At 36.0% G+C, this 21,369-nt stretch overlaps 1 protein-coding gene across 1 annotated transcript; it reads right to left on the minus strand.

Moving 5' to 3' along the window:
- Positions 1-3,873: 3,873 nt before the first annotated feature.
- nudt21 (nudix hydrolase 21) lies at positions 3,874-20,464 on the minus strand. The gene is made up of 7 exons (XM_039763014.1): positions 19,949-20,464; positions 11,311-11,511; positions 8,288-8,351; positions 8,051-8,140; positions 7,818-7,893; positions 7,396-7,510; positions 3,874-4,157 (listed from the first exon to the last, which is right to left on the minus strand). The coding sequence occupies exons 1-7, from the start codon at positions 20,062-20,064 to the stop codon at positions 4,136-4,138; spliced, it is 684 nt and encodes a 227-aa protein (XP_039618948.1). The 5' UTR covers positions 20,065-20,464; the 3' UTR covers positions 3,874-4,135.
- Positions 20,465-21,369: the final 905 nt, after the last annotated feature.

Genomic DNA, 21,369 nt, shown 5'->3' on the forward strand with positions numbered 1-21,369 from the left:
GGAACGCGGAATCGCATCAACAAACTTTATGAAAACAAAGGCGTATCTGGATGGCACTTTTTTGTTTATTAAGAATAACGGTTCATATTGGGATGCCAATTTCTTCGTTTTTTCACCCGAATAAAACCTAATTGCTATTTTTTATAAACCGGTGACAAGTGTGGGCACCAAATATATAGCAGAAATTTATTTATCCTCTATAAAATTTAAAATACTGTACTAAATATTCTTATCAACTTTATCACGATTCACTGCTTACATTATAACATGTCTATATATATATATATATATATATATATATATATATATATATATATATATATATATATATATATATATATATATATAATTCGACGTGTCTGTTCGCTTTTCACTTGAGAACTAGATTTAGATCGAGATTTTTTCTGTTTTGCTTGAACATTCCGGTTGATTTTGCGACATCTCATCACGCTAAATATCACAGTTTGCTTCCGGCACCGTTTTATTCGCGCAAATCTGGGAGACAGGTTTCGGCCTGAGGGCATCCGAGTGTGGCCATCCTCACTCACGCGCCAGCTTGCCTCCGCTTAGCTAGCGATACCTGTTAGTTCAGCAGACATTATGATCTAGAGATTGTTAAACAGTAACGTTTCATGTTTTTGACAGAGATCACAACTACGTGTGTTTTAAAGGGTACCTGCTCATTGGCAGAGATATCACGGCCATGTGTTCTTCTCCCCACGTAGGGATGCTCTCAAATGAGAGCTAAACACAATCACATACAGTGGCAACGTTTAACGTTGGACCATACCTGCTTTCCGCTTGGCCAGAGACACCTTGCCAACTATCTACATTTTTAATAAAGCGATCAAAGATACATTATCGCCCCTGATAGCAAAACCAAAAATATTGTATATCAAGAGGACCTCGATTACAAAAGGTATCAATATAAATTCTTCTAATAACAAATTATTACATTTTAATTTTTTTTTATTTATTTTTAAAGTTTGTCCTGTTACACTACGATACCAGTGGAGCCACAGGGGACAGCTAGTCACAAATAAAATGTGAAAAAATTTGGATTAAAAAAAAATCATACATAAACAAATGAGTACAGATGGTTACTAGCCTGTGTATCAAAACCAGGTCTATAAATAATAGAAGAACCAGAACAATTTAAGAAATATTTGTGGCCAATGAGAAACTTCACTTTTTTTATTGCGTATTTCACCATTTGTGCACTAGGACTGAAGCACTGGACAATTAATTTTAGATGCTCAGCCCGTCGCATCATCAGTCACATAGACCCAATGGTGTCTGCCTTTAAACTAAATTAACAATTCACTAATATACTTCAGATTTTAAAAGTGCTTAAAAGGTGCCATTTTATCTTTGTACTGTCACAGGTTTCTCTGGGTTCAAACCCTGGCCCAGTCACTTTCTGTTTGGAGTCTGAATGTGCTCCTCATGTCCAAAATGGCTTACCAGATTCCAAAGACACGCAGGTTAAGTTATTTGGTGACAGTTTATCAGGGGTCCCCAGCTCCAGTTCTGGAGGCCCACGGTGACTGCAAGTTTTCATTCTAACCCTTCTAATTCATGACCTGTTTTTACTGCTGCTTAACTTCTTTTGCATTAATTCTCATTGACTTGCTATTGAAGACTCAGACATCTTGGTTTTTTTTTTTTTCCTTAATTAGCTGCCAAACAATAATGCAATACAAATTGTGCCCATCATACAATATCTGAAAACAAAAAAAAGATGAAGGTCTCAGTTGATCTGCTCAGGTCCCCAAAACATTTTAACAGTGCCCTTAGAAAAGAGTAAAATCAACAACTTTGGAAATGTATGCTGTTGCAAGATAAGTGTAACAACAGGCCATGGAATTAAAGAATGGTTTAATTAACGACAAGACTTGGCACCTAATTAAGCAAGAGGTTGGAGTGAAACTGGTTGGAGTTCGAGGCCCCGACTTAGTTGATCTTCTCTTGGCTCACTCACTTCAGATTTCATTACTGACTGGTTGCCATTCAAGGAAAAAAAATGAAGCAATTCAGAGGAACCAGAAATATTCAGGAGAACAAATCATTATATATATGTCAATATATATATATAGTCAATTAAAAATTTATTGAAAGAAGTTAATTAGCAGCAAAAACAGGTAATTAAGAACAGGGTTAGAATGCAAACCTGCAGCCACTACGGCCCTCCAGGACCGGAGTTGGACTGGTTTAGATGAATATAAGCAAGTAAGCCCAAATGATGAACTTTCAAAAATCTTAATTTCAAGGATAATAAATGAGGAAAGACCAAAGCAGCTCCAATCTTCAGCCTTAAAAACCAGACTAAGAGGGTACTGAACAAAAGCATTTAATATAAAAAAAAGGCATCTTTATCCAAGGACAAAACTTCCTATTACTTGAAAGACTGAGAAACAACGGCCCGTTCTTGTGAAAAATAACTCGACTTCACCAACACTATATCTTAACTGTGGCTAAGCTTTAGTTCAGTTAGGCTGGCTGTCTGAATGGTTATTTAATCGTAAAGACTACAGTTTAATATTTGAAAAGCTCCAAAAAGCATCAGTCTGTTACAATATGCCTGGGCTTGTATCCCAGCACAATGATTAACAGAGATGTTAAGAGAGGCAAAAAGCTCTTCCAGAACATTGCTAACTGAAGGAGGAAAAAAAAGTAGGCTGGAAATCTTTATGCACAATTAATCTTTAAAGTCCAAGATCTCCGTGTATTGTGAATATATAATATCTAATTGATATTAATTAATAATTAGTTGCTATATCTCTGTCATTCCAAAAGAATGGCACATCACAAATACTTTTAGTAATAAAATGCATTGCATTTGTCATTTCAACAGATGAGAGCATCACAAATGTTAGCAGTGCTTTTACAAATCTCATACCAAGTGAGACATAACATTAACATGAAGGTCAACCTTGATTGCTTATATTTCAAACCATCTTAGATGGGTAGCACAGTTAGCTTTAATATAAAAGCTTTCATGAGGTACCATATTTACAATATCAAAAATCAGCAACTAGAAATGTACAATTACTACAGTTTTCAAAGTAAATTTGTCACTTTTGTTCAAGTGACTGATTTACACCCCTGAAAAGATATCAATCACACTATATCTTTAGTTAACCAACTACAATCTTAGAATAATAACTTGACATTCTGTTAAAATGCCCAACTACAAAAGCGTATTTGAAAGATAATACAGAAAAGAATAGAGCACCTGCTAATGCTTTAGAATTAGTGATACGAAATCCATTGATTTTTCCTTCCTAGAAGAAAAAGTAAACATCTTATGCACACATCTTAATACATTCACAATCAACTGCATTTCACCATGGACTAAACAATACAAAACTTTAATGTGGGATTCACTTTACCAAAGGAGATATTGCACAATATTTCTTTGCATCTATTTAATTGGATTATTATACCTTTAACTGCTAAAACACAGTTTACAAGACACAAAATAGCATTTAATCTTCATTTCAATAGAAAACAAATATGTAAAAATCAGTTTTATTTTTGACTTTCACAAAATTGATAATAGAATGAACAATGCTGTCAAATCAGTGTTCATGCTAAGGTCTGAAAATACAGGATGTAGTCCATGGCATTTCTCATCTTCCAAAATACTCAAACTGTGTTTGTATTGTGTTCTTTGTGAAATGGGTAGCGAAGATATTTCTGAGGATTCATTCTGTGCAAATCAGCCATGGAAAACCTTTATAAAGCCTTGTAGAAGACTTTATCATCTGTTTAAACCCTTTTTATTTGTATATAATCACAGTTGTAATGTCTTCTTTTTGTACATATCTACCACAAATTTTGTTCCAAGTAGAAAATGACAACAAAGGAACAGACACTGAACACCAGTTTTAATGAAGTACAAAAGTGGAAACTATATTGAAAAATAAAAATGTTTAACATACAGCCTCAACACTCCATTACTTAAAACAGTTCACTCGTAAAGACACTTCTTTACACTTTAACAAAACATAAGCAAAAAAAAAAGTTCTTTCTCCAAGGAAGTCTTTAAACAAATCTTCACATTCTTTTCCAGCACCGTGCTCACAGAGACGGTGTTGGCCAACCACCTTGCCAACATCAGAATCTGTAATAATCAGTTATAAATAAAATTGAACCTGAAATAGAAAAAAAGAAATTTACTACAAGACGACAGAATGAAAAATATACAAGCCTATTTAAGAATATATTCAGATTGAGTTCCAAATTATTTTTTACACTGTCATAAATCCAATATTATTACTTCATAAACTTGTTTACAGCCACCTTGGAGGGTTAGGGATTATGGGACAAAGGGAGAAGGTTCCCACAATTTAACTTTCTGCAGTGGAAAAAAGAATGATGGGTGGCAATCACATAACTTTTGAAAACTGACTTAACTGATAGTCAATGGAAAGGCAACATGTTTCTAAAGACAAACACCAGGTGGTATTGAGTCAGATCATCAGCAGGATTTTCTACCTGTGTCCCCAAATATTAATTCTTGCTCTCATTTGTGATAGAAAGGATAGGGAGCAGGTTTCAAAAGACATAGACTAGTGCAAGAGTGACATGTTTCAAAAAACAATACACAAAACAGATTCTTTAATTTAGTACAGGTCAAATCCTATTATAGCGAATACCAAAATGATGAAATTTTCAAAATAATACTTTTTGTCTGGACAAACGTTAACACAACATCATGTTAAACGAATTTCATTTTAATGAAATGTAAACTTTAGTATAACTAATGTTTTTTCAACCAAAAATGACCACCAAAGCTAAAATATTTAATGCCGTGCCTACACTTCCCGTGTAGAGTCTCAAGAACCCTGCAGCAGGCTGTCTCAAAGAAAGAGAGTCTGTTGCCAAATGCCCAGTCTCAGGCAGTCTCGGCGAGAGTGTTGGCACGGCATCATATAGGTATAGCTGAATTTGGAGTCAGTACTCAACCTAGCCTCTGAATGGGTAGTTGTGTCGTGTGGATACGGTGTTGTTCGAGTTTCATAGTGCTCCTCAAATTTTTCTTTGAGATGAACAAAACAAAAAAAAAGTGAGAAATAGTAGTCACTTTACACTGAAAGAAAAATTAACAATCCTAGAAAAACTTAATTCTGAAATGAAGAAAAATGATATGGTGAAAACATTCGGAAACGTGCCTTAATTTTCATCTAACATCTCATTTACATTCTGTATTATCATACCTGCATTTCTATTAAAAAAATGTTGCATCTAACATCTCATTTTCAAATAAAGTATATTTTTTGTAGTTTAAATAGCAATGTTTTTTATACAGGTATTGTCAAGCTTGGATCACAGAGATGCAAGAGAGACAGGAAGGCGAGTCAAGGTTTTCAAGGAAAATACAGGTACTTTATTGCTGTTTAGGGAAGGCAGGTACAGCCTCAAGACTTCATTCAAAATTGGAGCTCTTAGGAGACATGACGCGGATCAGAATCAACTACTATGGCAGGCAGTCTAGAGAAGAGAGATCAGGGAGTGTGAGGAACAGCATTTCAAAGCCTGATGTTAAATGTTCTAGAATTGTGCAACATGCACAGTAACCCTGATCCTGCAGAGATCAACTCATTACTTTGTCCTTGGTTTACTGTATACCAGACAAAGCAGAGCAGTTATGGAGTGTTCCTTGTGCCGCTGCCATTAAAGATGGGGACCCTAGTCACAACAGTAATATGCATTTTCCCCAAATTCATTCTAACAAAATATTTTTATGGTCCCATGAGTTTCACTAGAATGGGAGTCCACCTGTATTAACATTTCATTAAGACATAACATTTCAGTATATGGATAAATAAAAAAATATGTAGTACAGTGATTTCAAAGCTCAGTCCTGGGGAATCTGAGGCTGCAGGTTTTTGTTACAATCAGTTTCCCCAATTAGAACAGTAATATGGCCCTGAAGTAATTGTTCCTTTTTAGCATTCTGTATTCTCAGTATTTGGATAGAATTAAGTAGAAGTAAACTGTACGATAAATGAAACAAGCATTTAAAGTTTTAGCAATAATGCAAACATTTTGTAATTTCTTAGAAGAAGAGAATAAAAAAGAACATTTACCTAAACAATGAGATCAAATAAAATTAGGAATGATATACCGATTGTGAAACGCTCTACAACAAAAACCCATAACCTAGGACTAGACTTGGGAGCCACTGGTCTAGACCAGGGGTCCTCAATCCCAGTCCTGGAGAGCCGCAGTGGCTGCAGGTTTTTGTTCTGACCTGGTTGCTTAATTAGAAAGCAATTCTTGCCAATAAAGCACTAACAAGCTATGAAATTAAATTAACTCTGCTATGTCAGGTCATTCTCATATCCTAGATTTTCTTTCCCTTTCTATCATGCAAATGATTTGAAGGCTAAAATGGACGAGTAATTCTCAGTCCTTCACTTTTTTCTCTTCATTTTTCTTCCAAGTATTTAATTAAACCCAATAGTGCAGATAAATACACACAGGTGTAAATGTAAATAAGCTAAATGGAGAAATGCTGCTCTCTCTTGTCATTTGCATGTTATTGATAATAAGGAGCAATTAAAATAGCTGTTTAGGACAAAATTAAGCAATAAGGCCTCAAAATCACTAAAGTGAAGCAGAAGTGTTACTTTAGCAATAAGTGCTTTTTATTAAGCAACTGGGTTGGAGCAAAAACCTGCAGCCACTGCGGCTCTCCAGGACCGTGATTGAGGACCCCTGGTCTAGACTATGCTCTGCCACTCAATTTATAAATTAGAAAACTTAAAAAGATTAAGATCAACAACAATTAAAATGGAATCCTTCACAAATCTTTAACTAGACATTTTAATGTTAATTTATTATAGCTTCATTATCAGATTTCAGTATGCTTTTTACATACAAATTTCATCCTGTCATCTACTAAGCTACAAATTTTGGGGGAAAAAGAAGACTTGTACATATACTTACAAATCACAAGAAAAACTGTAGCCTTAGTAAAATATTTTAATACACAAGTAATTCAAGAAAATAATATGAATACAGAGATTAACTAAAATGTTAACAGATTCATTTGTGTTTGCCAAATAAATTTAATAACAGGAAAGCAAACGTTTTCACTGGCAAACAACAAAAATTGCTCATTTAATGTAGTAACAGTAATTTGGCTAAATCAAGGAATAAAAAGGCATAAGAAAAACTAATGGGGACCACATACTCTCTAGATAATATGTAATCATATTTCTAGCATTTTCTTCTGATCAAAATCAGCACTTATTTCTAAGGTATGACAAGGATTTACCAATTAGGATCACTGAGAAAGTTTGCAGCTTTATGTTTTGGAAGAACTGAAAACATCCCACAAATAAACAAAAAAAAAAAAAATCAAAACATGAATGTTTCCCCTACCTGCTAAGTAACTGCGGTAAACTGGAGATTATGGGTCCATAACCTGGAGCATTGTCATACAACTCAAATAATGGCGCCGCAACCAACTTATAATTTTTTGGAACAGCAAAGAGAGCTAAAATAAAAAAGATACATGTGGATATTCAATAGACACACAATTAGTAAAAGCAGACTGAATGAATGTTCCAAGATTTTAAATTACTATACAAACATTTAACAGTAAGCAACCTAGACAATGAAGGTACACAATCATTTATGTGTTAGGGTTAAACTGCAACTTGTGCCATAAATGTGGTATGTACAACCCTATTTTCAAATATTATTCAACATTACAAAAAGTGACTAACTAAATTATGCTGTAAGATAACATAGCGCCAATCTATTTAGCGACTGAATACCTTACAAAGTTTAAAATCGCTTACCTTTTTCTTGTAATTGCACAAGGAAAAGCTTCTTGTGTTCCTTAGGTTTAGTAATGTGAGCAGGAATATATGGATACTGGAAAAAATATCAAATTTAAAAACTCAATACTACTTTCTCCACCATGAAAATATTACTGGGAAGGAATAAAATGGAATAATTCCATTTAAGGTATAAGACAACCTAAATGAAATTAAATGGACTTGGATTTCAAATAAACAAATGTCTGTCTCACCTGTGGTGGTTCAAAATTTGGTCTCCACCAGTTTCCTATACAGTCATCAATAACCCAATCCTGTAGTACACCATCTTGACGTCCAAGAATCTGAAGATTAAAACAGCCAAATTGGAGTTTAAAGATTTATTGAAAACATTATATAAATTACATTGCAAACATTTATGCTGCTTCCAACACTCACAGAAATGTCACAAAACAAACAAATAAATAAATAAATAAAAACTCAACAATTACCTCTGTCATAAGACGTTTTAGCCCTTCAACTTCGTCTTCTCCTGGGTTTAATTCTCCACCAGGTCTACAAGAACATGAAAAACCTAATTACAGAAGGTACTCAAAACATGGCTACAATTCACATTCAAGTACCCAGTGTGCTTAGATATTATAATGAAATTGATTAGGTTGTCATGTCCTTTAAAAGGTCACAATATGCTAAATTATACTTGCATAAAGTCTTTCAAACAAGTGAGGAATTTGACAGGGTTCAAACTGGTAGTCTTTATGACACCTGCTAGTCAGTCCAATATGCCATGAAACTAACAAGATAACACTGGCAATGACATCTGCACTGAACGGCAAGTGTCTTGGAAACTCTAACAAAAAAGGAAGAATGATATGATTAGGATTTTCCTGCGGACTTGCAGCTGGCAACCAAATCTGATGAAAGGTTTCGAATTTAGAGCTAATTTTAAAGCCTCCATTATGACATACTCCACTGACCCACTGCTAATTGCAGTTTATATCTCATAAAGCAGTTTTTTGTATCACAGTAGGAATGCTTATGCAGAATCAGCATTCTAACAGGGTAGCAGTGCCTGATGATATAGGTTCCCAAGTGTATAGACACTCTACATATGCTAAATACCACACACAGACCCACCCTATAGGTGTAGTTTCACAGTGACCAGTTGGGTGTCGTACAGAAAACAATTCTGTAATTGCATGACTCCAAGAAACATAATGTTCTAATGACAATCTTTTTAATCGTATGCCATTTGCACTTTATGCTATTGATTTCTTTTCTTTCTACCCTTTGTGTTATTTCAGATTTTCGCACTGCATCTCTCCTCACAGTTGCTTCCCTGATGCTCTGCGCCATGCACCACAATGATCCAATACATCTGTGTGAATAAGTGATAATTTTGAAGCAGTAAGAGGGAGGGGTTCCTCCATGTAGTTGTGAGTGTGTCAAAGCAGTAAGTGTTGGCTCCCATGAACCCTCAATCGCACCATATCACTCTTCATAGCCGCCTCCCCGGTGTGCATTGCCATGCATCAAAGTGAACCACCAATGGTGGGGTGTGGGATGGTTGGTTTTGGAGACCTTTGTGAAGTCATTACTGCTTCTTACCAATAAGAGAGAGGGGTCCCTCATGAAGTCCAGAGCACATAAAAGCAATAGGGAGGTGTAGGGGGAGTCCATAAACTCGCAATCATGTTGTGCTTTGCACCACCACATTACTTTTCATAGCTGCTTCACAGGTCACACACCACACTAATCACCCCATCTAATCAATCGGGTTGGCTATTGTGTGAGGATGGGGTATAAGGTGGATTTCCTCCATGGAGTAATGATCAATTCGAAGCAAGGGGACTTGGGTATCCAGTCACGAACATGTTGTAGCAACAAGGGGTGAGTGTCAGAGGTGGCATGTGGATTGCGAGAAAGCCAGACATTTACTTACGGTACCAAAAATAGCAAAATGCTGGTACCATACTGTTTTTAAATTTTGGGTTTTTGGCACCTTTCCAGTACAGGTACAATAATTCAATTTTCACTTGACTTTTCATTTATTGTTACTGTTTCACTTATTATCCAACTTGTATTGATTTACATGATATTTTAAAAGGTATGATGAGATGTTTAGCTACCGTTCAGAGGCGATCCTTCTGTGATTAGGCATTTTCATTAATAACAACAACATTTATTTATATAGCACATATTCATACAAAAAAATGTAGCTCAAAGTGCTTTACAAAATGAATAGAAAAATAGAAGACACAATAAAAAATAAACATAAGTCAACATTAATTAACTTAATCTGGCATACCTCAGGTACCACAGGTGCCAGTTCAGTGAAGGTTTACCTGAAGTACTACATTTTAATTTACCATACTGCACTTATGATCCACTCAACCCTAGAAAACTGTTAAAAGTGACAACCAATATGCAGTAGCTTTCTGGAGATGGGTCAGATCTCCACTCACACTTTTAGTTGATATCAGGTCAGTCTAATTTATTTGACTCTTTGAGCAATTTTACAACTTGTGGAAATTGCCCTCAAAATAGTAAAAAGATGAAAAAAACTTTTGTGGTAGTGTAAAAAAACAAAATCAGTCTTGCTGAAGGTGATGTGGACTAGGTAATAGTGTAAATTAATATTTAACAGTACATGAAATTTGAAATGTGAAACCACAAATGCCAAAACACATTTCCAAGCAAGAGCATCTGACATATCAAAAAAGGCAGCATAGCTGCAATATTATAGTTAAGCATCTTTCCCGTTTACCTTGTATGATAAATTTTCCACGAGTATTAATGTGACATGCATCACGTGGGATTTTCTTTTTCCTCCCCCACAGATGTTTTTCACATCATTTGTTGATGTCCAGCATTGGTCACTATTAGGCCCTTTTTATCAGAATTTTTGTCATGAACTTTCTCCATGAATAAATGGTAGCACTGATAGCTATACAAATCTTTACAACCCAGTAAAAAGGTGAAAAGAAAAACTGCAAGGGATACTACCTAAAAAGTACTAAACAGCCTGCCTTCTGATTAGCATTTTTTGATTAAATGATAAAGTATTTTGTAGTACCAAAAGTAATTTACTACTCAAGTCTTATTTTTAAATGCTATATAAACAAACATGTACATGTTCTCCAGTGATATTTGTTTTCTGACGAGCTGTATGAGCTATTTGCAAGTGGATATGTACTTGTACTATGCACAGCACAAAACTGGCCGAATTTTAATTTTAGTTTCTTTGGACTTGAGACCACAGGTTGTTTTCCCTATAATAATCATTAGAAATAGTGGCATTTTAACCATATCTGTCAAGAAGTATGACACATTAAAGGAAATTAGGCATATTCAGAATAAAAATTTTTTTAGTTGGAGCAAAGCTCTGCATCTTTCAACATCTAACAACTTTCATTATAAGCCTAACATAGCCTGCACAAAGTTTTTCAGTGACAAATACATAGAAAACATTAATTAGTCTGTAAAATAAGCAGTAAATTACAGTTCAACTTACAGTTTAAAAAATGTGGTACCAAGTTGTAACAAAAGAACATGGGGAAGCCTGTGCTCATGAACAATCAGAACTCCTTCCACGGTTCTTCTCATCCCAATCTTGTCAAACTCTTCTCTCATTCGCTGAAACCGTGCAGCAACTGAACTGTCTTTTTCATAAAGGGGTTCTTTTGTTCCAAATGTGTAATTTGTTAGTGGATACCTTCAGAGAGATAAGAAATAACAAATGACATTTAACTAAAATTGTTGCTGCTCAAAGTAACAATTTTTAAAAAATAATCTTTAAAACAAATAACTATGAGAAGTGCTGAAACAAGGAATTGATAAGTACTAATAATTGTCTGGAAGCATACAACAAAAGAAAACACTGCAAGATAATGCAAAGTGAGTCTAAATTACATCTCAAGTCATATAAATAGCACCCAAATGATTACAGAAAGTCAAGCAAAAAATTGGTCATACAAATTGTTACATGGATGTAAACTATAAAAAGAGTGTAATAATGAATTCAATATTCATTTTGTGTTATCACTAAAAATGTAAAGAACAACACTAAAGTGAACCAAACTGAAGTTTATATAGCAGTACAAATTATTTCAAGAGCAAAGAAGAAACCCAGGAAGGCCAACAAGGGCAATACTTCAGAATTTAGAAATATGGTTTTACATTTCAAACAAAATGCAAACTTAAGACTGTTTGAAAACCAAAAAAAGAAAAAAAGAAGGTAGATATATGGCATGAATTTGAATGTCAGGAAGTTTGAGGGGCACAACCTAAAGTAAGTGATTATGTAACACTAAAACATGAAAATCGAGCTAGGAAATTTTGCAATACAGACTGTATACGCAGCCACCCATTTTGTTAAAGTGCCTCACAGACCTCAGATCTTGGTACTCCCTGTATATCTGCAATTTTTTTTCAGAGCAGTCCAGGGTGCCCCATCTACCCTGTGCAAGTGTATATATAAATTGGAGTGAGCCCCATGATAGACTAGAGGTCTGTCCAGGGTTGGTTCCTGCCTTACACTCAATGTTTCCAAAGGCTCCAGCTACATGAAAACCTGAAATGAATTAGGAGGATTCTAATATTGTGTACATTCCATTTTCTCAACATGATTATCCCTTTGCTGGCAGACACACTATCCTGTCAGAATACACAGCAAAGCATACTTAAAATATTTACTGAAAATAGTCCACATTACCAGAAGCCTCACTGGCAATTTTATATGTTGTTTTTAGACTATCCCAATGTATTACACTCAAAATGTCAGACTGGTTTTGTAAACTGGCACAGAGTTCCACATTTATCACTTGTGGCTCTATGGTCTGATTTGTAATTGGTTTCAAACCTTAAATAAAATATTATTAAATGATGAAAAGTTTACATACACTCATATAATGGACATGTATGTCCGGGCAGTATTGGGATTTCAATTATTTCTACAACTCTTCTTCATTTGTGACACAATGATTGTACAACAAACATCCTTATTACAAATAATAAATCAAAAATTTACTGTGGGTTTTCCGAAACCATCCCAGAGTAAAAAGAAAAATACAGCGTCAAAAATATACCTATTAACACACCGAATATTTAGTTAAATATCCCTTAGCACATTTCACCTCAACCAGATGCTTCTAGCAGCCATCAAGAAGCTTCTGGCAGAATTATAATTATTTTTGTTGATTTCCTGGCATAAACCTGACTCCTAAGCACAAACCACAATAGGGTCGTCAAATTATACAAATATTAGTGTTTGAATGTAGACATTAAATATAAGGAAATATTTCAATATATTTGAACATGAGTTAAACGTTCTTAATGCTACTATGCGATTTAACATAGTATTTGTATTTAGCATGCATTTGTACGATTCATAGTTATCAATACTTGTTGATGCTTTTTGCTCCCAGTACATCTGCCAAGCATGAAGTGCTTATGAGGCAGCCTTCATACACACACACACACACGCACAAAAAAAAAAAGATTTTCTGGGCAAGGAAAGTGACATGAGAAAAATCAAACAAGAAGTATAGTACAGTACTTAAGAATCAAGGAATCAAACTTTTAAAAATTATGGTTAACACTTTATTTTAGGTACTGACAAAATGCATCTGTTACTCATTTACTACTAGTCAGTGTTCATCTATATTTTACACAAGTTGAGGCACAGCAAGTCTATTCACATTTCACAAAAGGAGTTACTGAATGTAGTATACGGTATGGCACCTTCTAATGACCTTTAAAGTATTCCCAAGTGTGCAGAGCAGGCCGATTTGAAAAATTTGCAGATGGTCAGAGAATAACATAAATCAATAAACTGAATGGGATTCTTTACCCCTTTTACAGATCAAATGTACCCATATTATTTATTTTTCATGTTGCCTTTGCTTGAGGAAATGTGTGTTAAACCACCAGCCCCTGAAAGACATGTGCTGGTTGAGGTGGCTATGTATGCTTTCCTGACACTGAAAATGTTTTGTAATGTCAATTTTAAAGCCATAATAATAACAAAAAGGAAAATCAGAAATCTGACAGTTATTTTTAATGAGAAAGGAAACCAGTTTTTATTTTTAATGTAAAACAACAGTAAATCAGAGACCTCAGGTTCAAGAGTGAAACAGAAGAGGATCAGGAGCAAAAAATTTAAATTTTAAGGTGCTGGATAAGAGTTTATAATCTGTTGTTATTACAACCATTAACAAAAAAGCAGAGCAGGATATAAATCTGTATTTTATAAATAATGATCCAAACTAACAAAAATTATAAAAATGCTGATCGTGGAAGTGGTGCACAAAACACATGCAAAATACGTACTCCACATGCTTTCAATAGAGCCGAGGTTAAGACTTTGCAAAGGCCATTCCAAATGCTTAATGTAAGCCTAATTTAGTCATTCCAAAACCAGCTCTGATGTGTGTTTAGGATCATTGTCCTGATGGACCTATTGATTGTGTGCAAGTTTCAACCTTCTAGCTGATGTTTTCATGTTATGCTGAAGAACTCTGGAGTACTCCTCTTTCTTCATTACTCAACCCATTTTGTACACTGCTCCACTGGAGACAAATCAGCCCCATAGAACAACACTCTCACCACCAACTTGCTTCACAGTTGGACTATGTGACCAATCACAAACTTTATTTAAGCTTGAAGGAGTAGATTATGGAGTAGGAGCTTATTTCTTGTAAATGTAAAACATGTTTCTTGGTGGTTCTTGGATTTCTACTGATCATCCGGACCAACTTCCCCTCAACTGAGGGTGACAGTTTTGGTCTTCTTAAATAATTTGACAAAGGGACTACAGCTCCAAATAAATTGCATTTACAAACAGTTAACCAAAATGATGATCGTGGTATCTGAAGTTCTTTAGAAATGGATGTTGGGAACATCCCTGACTTGTGTAAATCTACAATCTTCTTTCTCATATCTGCACTGAGCTCATTAGACTTTCCCTTTGTAATTTGTGTTTGTCAATCCAATGAATGCTGTCAAACGGGCACTTCTACAGCAACACAGAGAAGATACCAGCTGTATTCAGTCATGATCGCTGACTTTCAGCACCACTTAATATCCTGTACACGTGTATTTTTGACTCTGTGATTGATTCAAAATACCCATAATAAATACTTGTGTACTATAGTCTTATTTTTTTGGAATGTGGTACGATCATTCTGCCAAGCAAAAAAACAAAACAGTTGAAGAAATCATTGCAAGCTTAATACTTCTTGGACATACTTGTCTGTTATTTAAGTCTATGTAAACTTTTCACCACAAATGTTCATGACAGAGAGCTGTGCTATAATGCCTCATGGAAACATTAATTTCATGTCACATGCCAACCCATTAACGTTTTCCAGATTCATGGCGATACACAGCTCCCTTTCAAAACAGTTCATCAACTTGTCCTTCATTAAATGCTATTGGAGTAATCAGAGCTCCGAGCTGTGATGTTTTATTTTCTCCCGCTAGTGCATTCAAGGTTAAACTGTTCGGAGAAGTGTCACTGTTGATTTGTTATCTGGTCTGCAAAAAAATCAATAAAAGATAAATGTACTTTTTGTGAAAATAGAGAACACTATATGAATTAAAAGTCTTTGCTCTCTGCTCCAAATGCAATTCTGCCACAAAAAAATGGCATTTCCGTTAGTGATAGGCAACTCACAAATGACTTGTTCTTTTTGAACATGTTTTACTGAATCATACGAATCAATTTATAAGTATTGTTTCAGTGGAGCTCAATGGGATTGCTAAACAACATGCAAGTCCTGTTTGTACGAAGTCTTCAGCAGGTTTCATTTTACAGACGCTGGTAGACGTTTAAAGCTCATGCACTGAATAATGACTCATAGCTTGCTTCAATTACGATTCTTTTGAGTTTAAACTATATTAATATGAATGAATGAAAACTCCTTTAGTGATGATTTTTTCATTCATCATACAAATACAATGCACCAACAACCCATTTATATTGGAATGTATTAATTATTTTGTATAATATGTTGTTTTATGAGGTGTGGCAGAAAAGTAATGAGACTGATTTATTTATTTACCAGAGTTTTTATTTTTTTCAAACATCAATGTTATCCCCTTCAAAGTAGTTCCCTTGGGCAGCTACACACCGATGGAGACGTTGTTCCCACTGTTGGTAGCAGCGCTGGAAGTCTTCAACCGGTATGATCTTCAGCATGTCCGTTACACTCTTTTGGATGTTTTCTAAAGTCCCGAAATGATGTCCTTTGAGGACATTTTTCAGTTTAGGAAAAAGGAAAAAGTCACACGGACTGAGGTCAGGTGAATAAGGGGGCTGGGGAACCACAGGAATGCCTTTTGAGGTCAAAAATTCTGTTAAGGAGAGGGCAGTTTTTCGGCACCATTTTGGCACAGACCTTTCGCATGTGCAAATGTTCAGTCAAAATTTGATGAACGGTAAATCTGTTCAAATTTAATTGTTCACTCAACATTCTTAATGTTAAACGACGGTCTGATCTCACAAGAGTGTTCACACGCTCGATGTTTTCATTGGTTTTCGAAGTTGAAGTCCTCCCTGAACGGTGTTCATCTTCAACGTGTTTTCTGCCTTCCAAAAATGATTTGTGCCAGCGAAAACCTTGAGCTCGGAATAAAGAATGTTCCCCATACGCCTGTTTTAACTTTTCAAACGTCACACTTGCCGATTCTCCAAGCTTAACACAAAATTTAATTGCACAACATTGCTCCAAATTCTGCTGTTTCATTTTGCGTGACGCACAACCAAAAACACAACTTCGCTAATAGCAGTCACAAAAATGACGTAGTTAATGGAAGGAGTTGAAACTCGCACTGAGCTATGTGAGGGTACTGATACACGTGCTCTATGAAGGACAACAGCGCAGCGTTGCCAGATCGCTTGCAGTGTTGCCAGTCTCATTACTTTTCTGCCACACCTCGTATATGTGCAGGCAGTGTTATGTAGTGGTTAAGGTATTGGACTTCAAACCTTGAGGTTGTGGGTTCAAATCCTACTGACAATGTGTGATCATAAGCAAGTCACTCGGCCTACTTGTGCTCCAATTGAAAAACCAAAAGAAATGTAACCCAATTGTATCATAAATGTTGTAAGTCACTTTGGATAAAGGCATCAGCCAAATTAGAAAATGTGTTTATACAATTAATTATTGAAATTGTTCCAAATTGATAATATATACCCAATTTTAAATTTAATATGCTTATATAACTTTGTAAGTCATAAGTGGCATTTGAATATTAGTCATAAAACATTGAAGCTTATAAAAATATTTTAACATTTGCTTTCAGCTTTAATTTTTATTTGTTTAAATGTTTTATTACGGCTCATTAATTTTACTGGGCATGTACCATTATCCGGTTCGTTTGAGCTTAAACTGAATTATTACTTGAATTATGAATGAATCATTAACAGAGAACCAGCTGCACAATTCTCGTTCACTTGCTCCATGAACAGAACATTACTAAACAAACCCATCACGCAGTTCTTATTCAGTAGTGATCCTGTAACGCAACATCTTATTTAGACATCTCTGTCAAGCTTGTGGATGACACAGCTGTGGTAGGCCTGATATTCAACAACAGCAACCAGGTTTACCTGGATGAAGTGGAGAGTCTATCACACTGGTGTCAACAAGGCAAATGAGCTGAAGGTCAAGTTTGGAAGAAAACAGCAGAGGCACTATCAGCTCCTCAATATTAACATCACACAGGTGCAAAGGTGGTCAGTTTCAGATACCTTGGTGCCCACATCACAGAGGACTTGACCTGGTCCAAGCACATCAACACCTTGGTGAAGAAGCCAGAGCAACATCCTTACCATCTCGGACACCTCGCTTCAGGCTGACCTCACAATTACTAAAGACATCCTACACATCCTCCACTGAAAGTATCCTAACACAAATTATTACTGCTTGGATTGGAAAAAAAACATGCAGCAGGACAACCAGGCTCTGCATAGAGTGGTGCAGCCAGATGAATTCATCATTGGGTGTGCACTCTCTAACTTTCATGACATCTACACCAAGCACTGTTGACCATTGCAAAGAAAATTATCAGCCACTCCAATAGCATCTGTTCACTGTGCTGTGGTCAAGAAAATGGTATCACTGGCTGAAGACCAGTTCAGGGAGACTGAGGAGGACTTTTTCCACAATTCATCCGTGTCTTGAGGAAAGTGTCTAGATACATGTTGCCCTACTGTTGATTTTCTAAAATTGCATTTAATTATTATGTTATTATTTATTGTTTGCCACATGCTTTTTATTTTTGGCATAATGCGTATTACTGAATTTATTTAACATAGTGATTTCTTTTGATATTTATACAGTAGTGTGTTATTGTTTATTGTTCCTTTTATATTCTTCTTTAAAGCAGTCTTGGACTTTAGCAACTAAGCATTTCACTACATAATGTACTGTGTGTATAACTATACATGTGACAAATAAAATTTGATCAGATTTTTAATTAGGCATCTTAAATGTGTTTCTATGCTTTGTATACTAAAATGGAACAATGTCATGTGAGTTTTCATCATGTAAAATATAATTATATATATACATACACACATATATACAAAATAATGTATTAATTATTAAATTATATATTTGTGAAGGGATCAGAGAGGGATATGCACCCTCACATTTTATGTATGCTCCAGTATCCAATTCTAGAAATTTATCAAAATGTATTTAATTAATAGGAAAGTTCAAAAGAATCGATTCAGCAAAGTGAATTGAAATACTCAGCACTAATTTCTAGTCGGACTAGGTTTTATGTTTTATTGTAACAGGGTCGGCAAGGTTGGTCCTAGAGGGCCATAGTGAGTGTGGTTTTTATTCCAACATAATTGCTTAATTTAAAACCAATCTTTGCCAATAACGAATCTTATTTCATTTTAAAGCTTAATATGCAGTTATTCAATCTGCCATGTCAGATCATTCTTATATTGTTGATTGTTATTCATTCAAATGATTGGCGGATTAGTAATTCTCAGTTCTTCGCTTTTTGTCTTCGGTATCTTTCCAAATATTTTATTAGATTAGATAATACACAATGAATACGAAGATGAACACATAGAAACAAGTTTGAAAGACAACTGCTGGATCCTTTGCCATTTACACTTTATTGCTAATATGCAGCAGTTATAAAAAAAATGAATGTAGCGGTTTTCGTCTAAAGTAAGCAATTACAGGAGGAGAATTTTATCAAACGAGACAACTCAATTGAAACGAAGACGCAGGCACAGTAGTAAATCCTTCAACGTCAATAATGCATTTCTCATTTAGAAATCGAGTTGGAACAAAAACTTTTAGCCTCTATGGCCCGGCAGGTCTAAATCTGCTGACTTCTGTTTAATACATCCGACTACGGTGACAATACGGTGAATTCGGGCAGCACTGTTTTCCCTGAACTGTCCGATTTGTAACTTTGAGGCCGTGGGACGTTCAAGTGAATTTGCTGACTTCCCGACAACACGTGAAGGCTACATTAATATATTCCAAATCCGTAAAACTCGTTCTCGTTCCCCTCCTCTTTGCCATGACATACCTCTTCATTTACAAATCAGGCAACATATTTTTAATGTAGCAATGATCACAGAATGAATTTCTTTCTTTCTCGAAATAAATCGACCATTAATCATCCCAACGCAATTTTAGTAGAAACTCTCGTGCCATCCTCTCAACTGAACTACTCAAAACATCACTTGGATTTACGACTTGCCTTGTGAGAATGTTATTTCTCTCTTAATGCTCAAGTAGTATGATCGTGCCACTGTACGATTCGATACTATTCACCTGTAATCTTTTCAGATACTATAGGACTGGGAAAATCGATAAAAATGACTGATGTAATGAATTGGAATTGAGTTATTTACGTATAATACCCACACTTTCCTGATATGAGAAATTAGTCAAATGTTAAAATGAAACTGTGTAACTATAATAAGGCTAATAACAGCTTAATATATCTAACAATAGCATTAACATTTTATATAAATTAATCAAAAAGTTAAACGCCGCTCAACCCACTGAGATACGAAACCATGAGGCAATCTATATACATCATCCTAAATAAATACATAAATAGACCCAACCTGGTAAATCAAAAAAACAAAATGCATGCAAACTACTCACAGGTTGATGGTCCTCTCCAGGGTTAGTGGCTTGATCTGCTGCAAGTATTTGTTCCCGAACTGATTTACTCCACGGGGCCAGCCAGTTTGGGAGCGATTAGGAGGCACAACCGACATACTGCAGACGTACTTCAACAACGACGGGCTAAAATAATGTTATTTTAGGATAAACAGCCAATACCGATATCTTACATGAACTGCATGCAACTCCCCCTATGCTATTTTTTTCTTTTCTTCTTCCCGAGTAATGCAATCGTATCCGGGAGACAGGCAGGCCTTTCCGCCGTGCAGAATCTAGGCCTCGACTCGCCTTTGTGAACCTATCACACGTCTGTTTTGGTTTCGTTTAAAATCGGAGCTCTTTTCCTTTTCGTTTTCAACTAAACTCTTTTTTTCATATAAAATATACGGTTCACAAAGAATAAAACGTTAAAAAACACACATTGAACTACCTCAATAAAAAGCAAAATCAAAGTTAAAGAAGGCAAAATGGCGCCTGCGCAGCACGGCACGTCATAGAAGGCAGGGCTCCGAAGAGTGACGTGTGCAGCAACCAATCACTGTTTGATTCTCCAGTTCTGTTACAGATACTGTGCAGGTAATTCTACGGAAAGAGAGATTGTAAGTGTTGATTAGGTAATGTTCAAAGTTGAAGTTATTTCCATAGATTCAATGAAAGGACTAGATGTTACAATCCCTGATATTTGCATCGCTTCTAATGGGGGGAAATCTCGAGGGATGGCTGCTATGAGGGATGGCAGCCAGGAGGCTTTACCAGCAGGACACATCGTCAGTTGTGTGCCTCAACTTCACAGGGTGTTTCGGCCATTTATCAGCCATAGCCAGTCACTGGTCCTCTCAGCAGTGTTAGCCAATTCTCTGATAGCCTGTCGGTGGGCCTGTCCCCTGACTCCAACCACTCTAAGGAGCTTCACTGTTGTACTGGCCACACAGCCCCTACACCACACCTCCACTGGTTGCACCTTGATCTTCCAGCCTCTGTCCTCCTCCTCAGCTGCTAAGCTGGCATACCGCAGCTTCTTACATTCAAAGGTTTCCTCACTGGCATCCTCCCACAGTACCGTCAGCTTGATGACGTAAGCAAGTTTTCGGCAGTTAGGACCAAAGGACGAGGTCTGGTCGCAGAGTAGTTGTTACAATCTCTGTAGGGAAGATGAGCCTTTGATCCAAGTCAGCTTGCATCTGCCAATCCCTGGCTACCTTCAGCGGTCCCAGATCCGGGGTTGAAGGGCTAGTCCTCTGCTTGTCCCCCTCCCGGACAAATGCTGGTGGGTACTGGCGCACCTCCTGGTTGGTGAAAGGTAGGGCATTGATGGATTCCCTCTTGTACTCAACTTTCTCAGCTAGGCACCTGAGGACCTGGTTGTGTCTCCATGTGTATCTGCCTTGAGTGAGGCTAGT

Source organism: Polypterus senegalus, chromosome 9, assembly GCF_016835505.1.
Source record: "Polypterus senegalus isolate Bchr_013 chromosome 9, ASM1683550v1, whole genome shotgun sequence".
NCBI lineage: Eukaryota > Metazoa > Chordata > Cladistia > Polypteriformes > Polypteridae > Polypterus > Polypterus senegalus.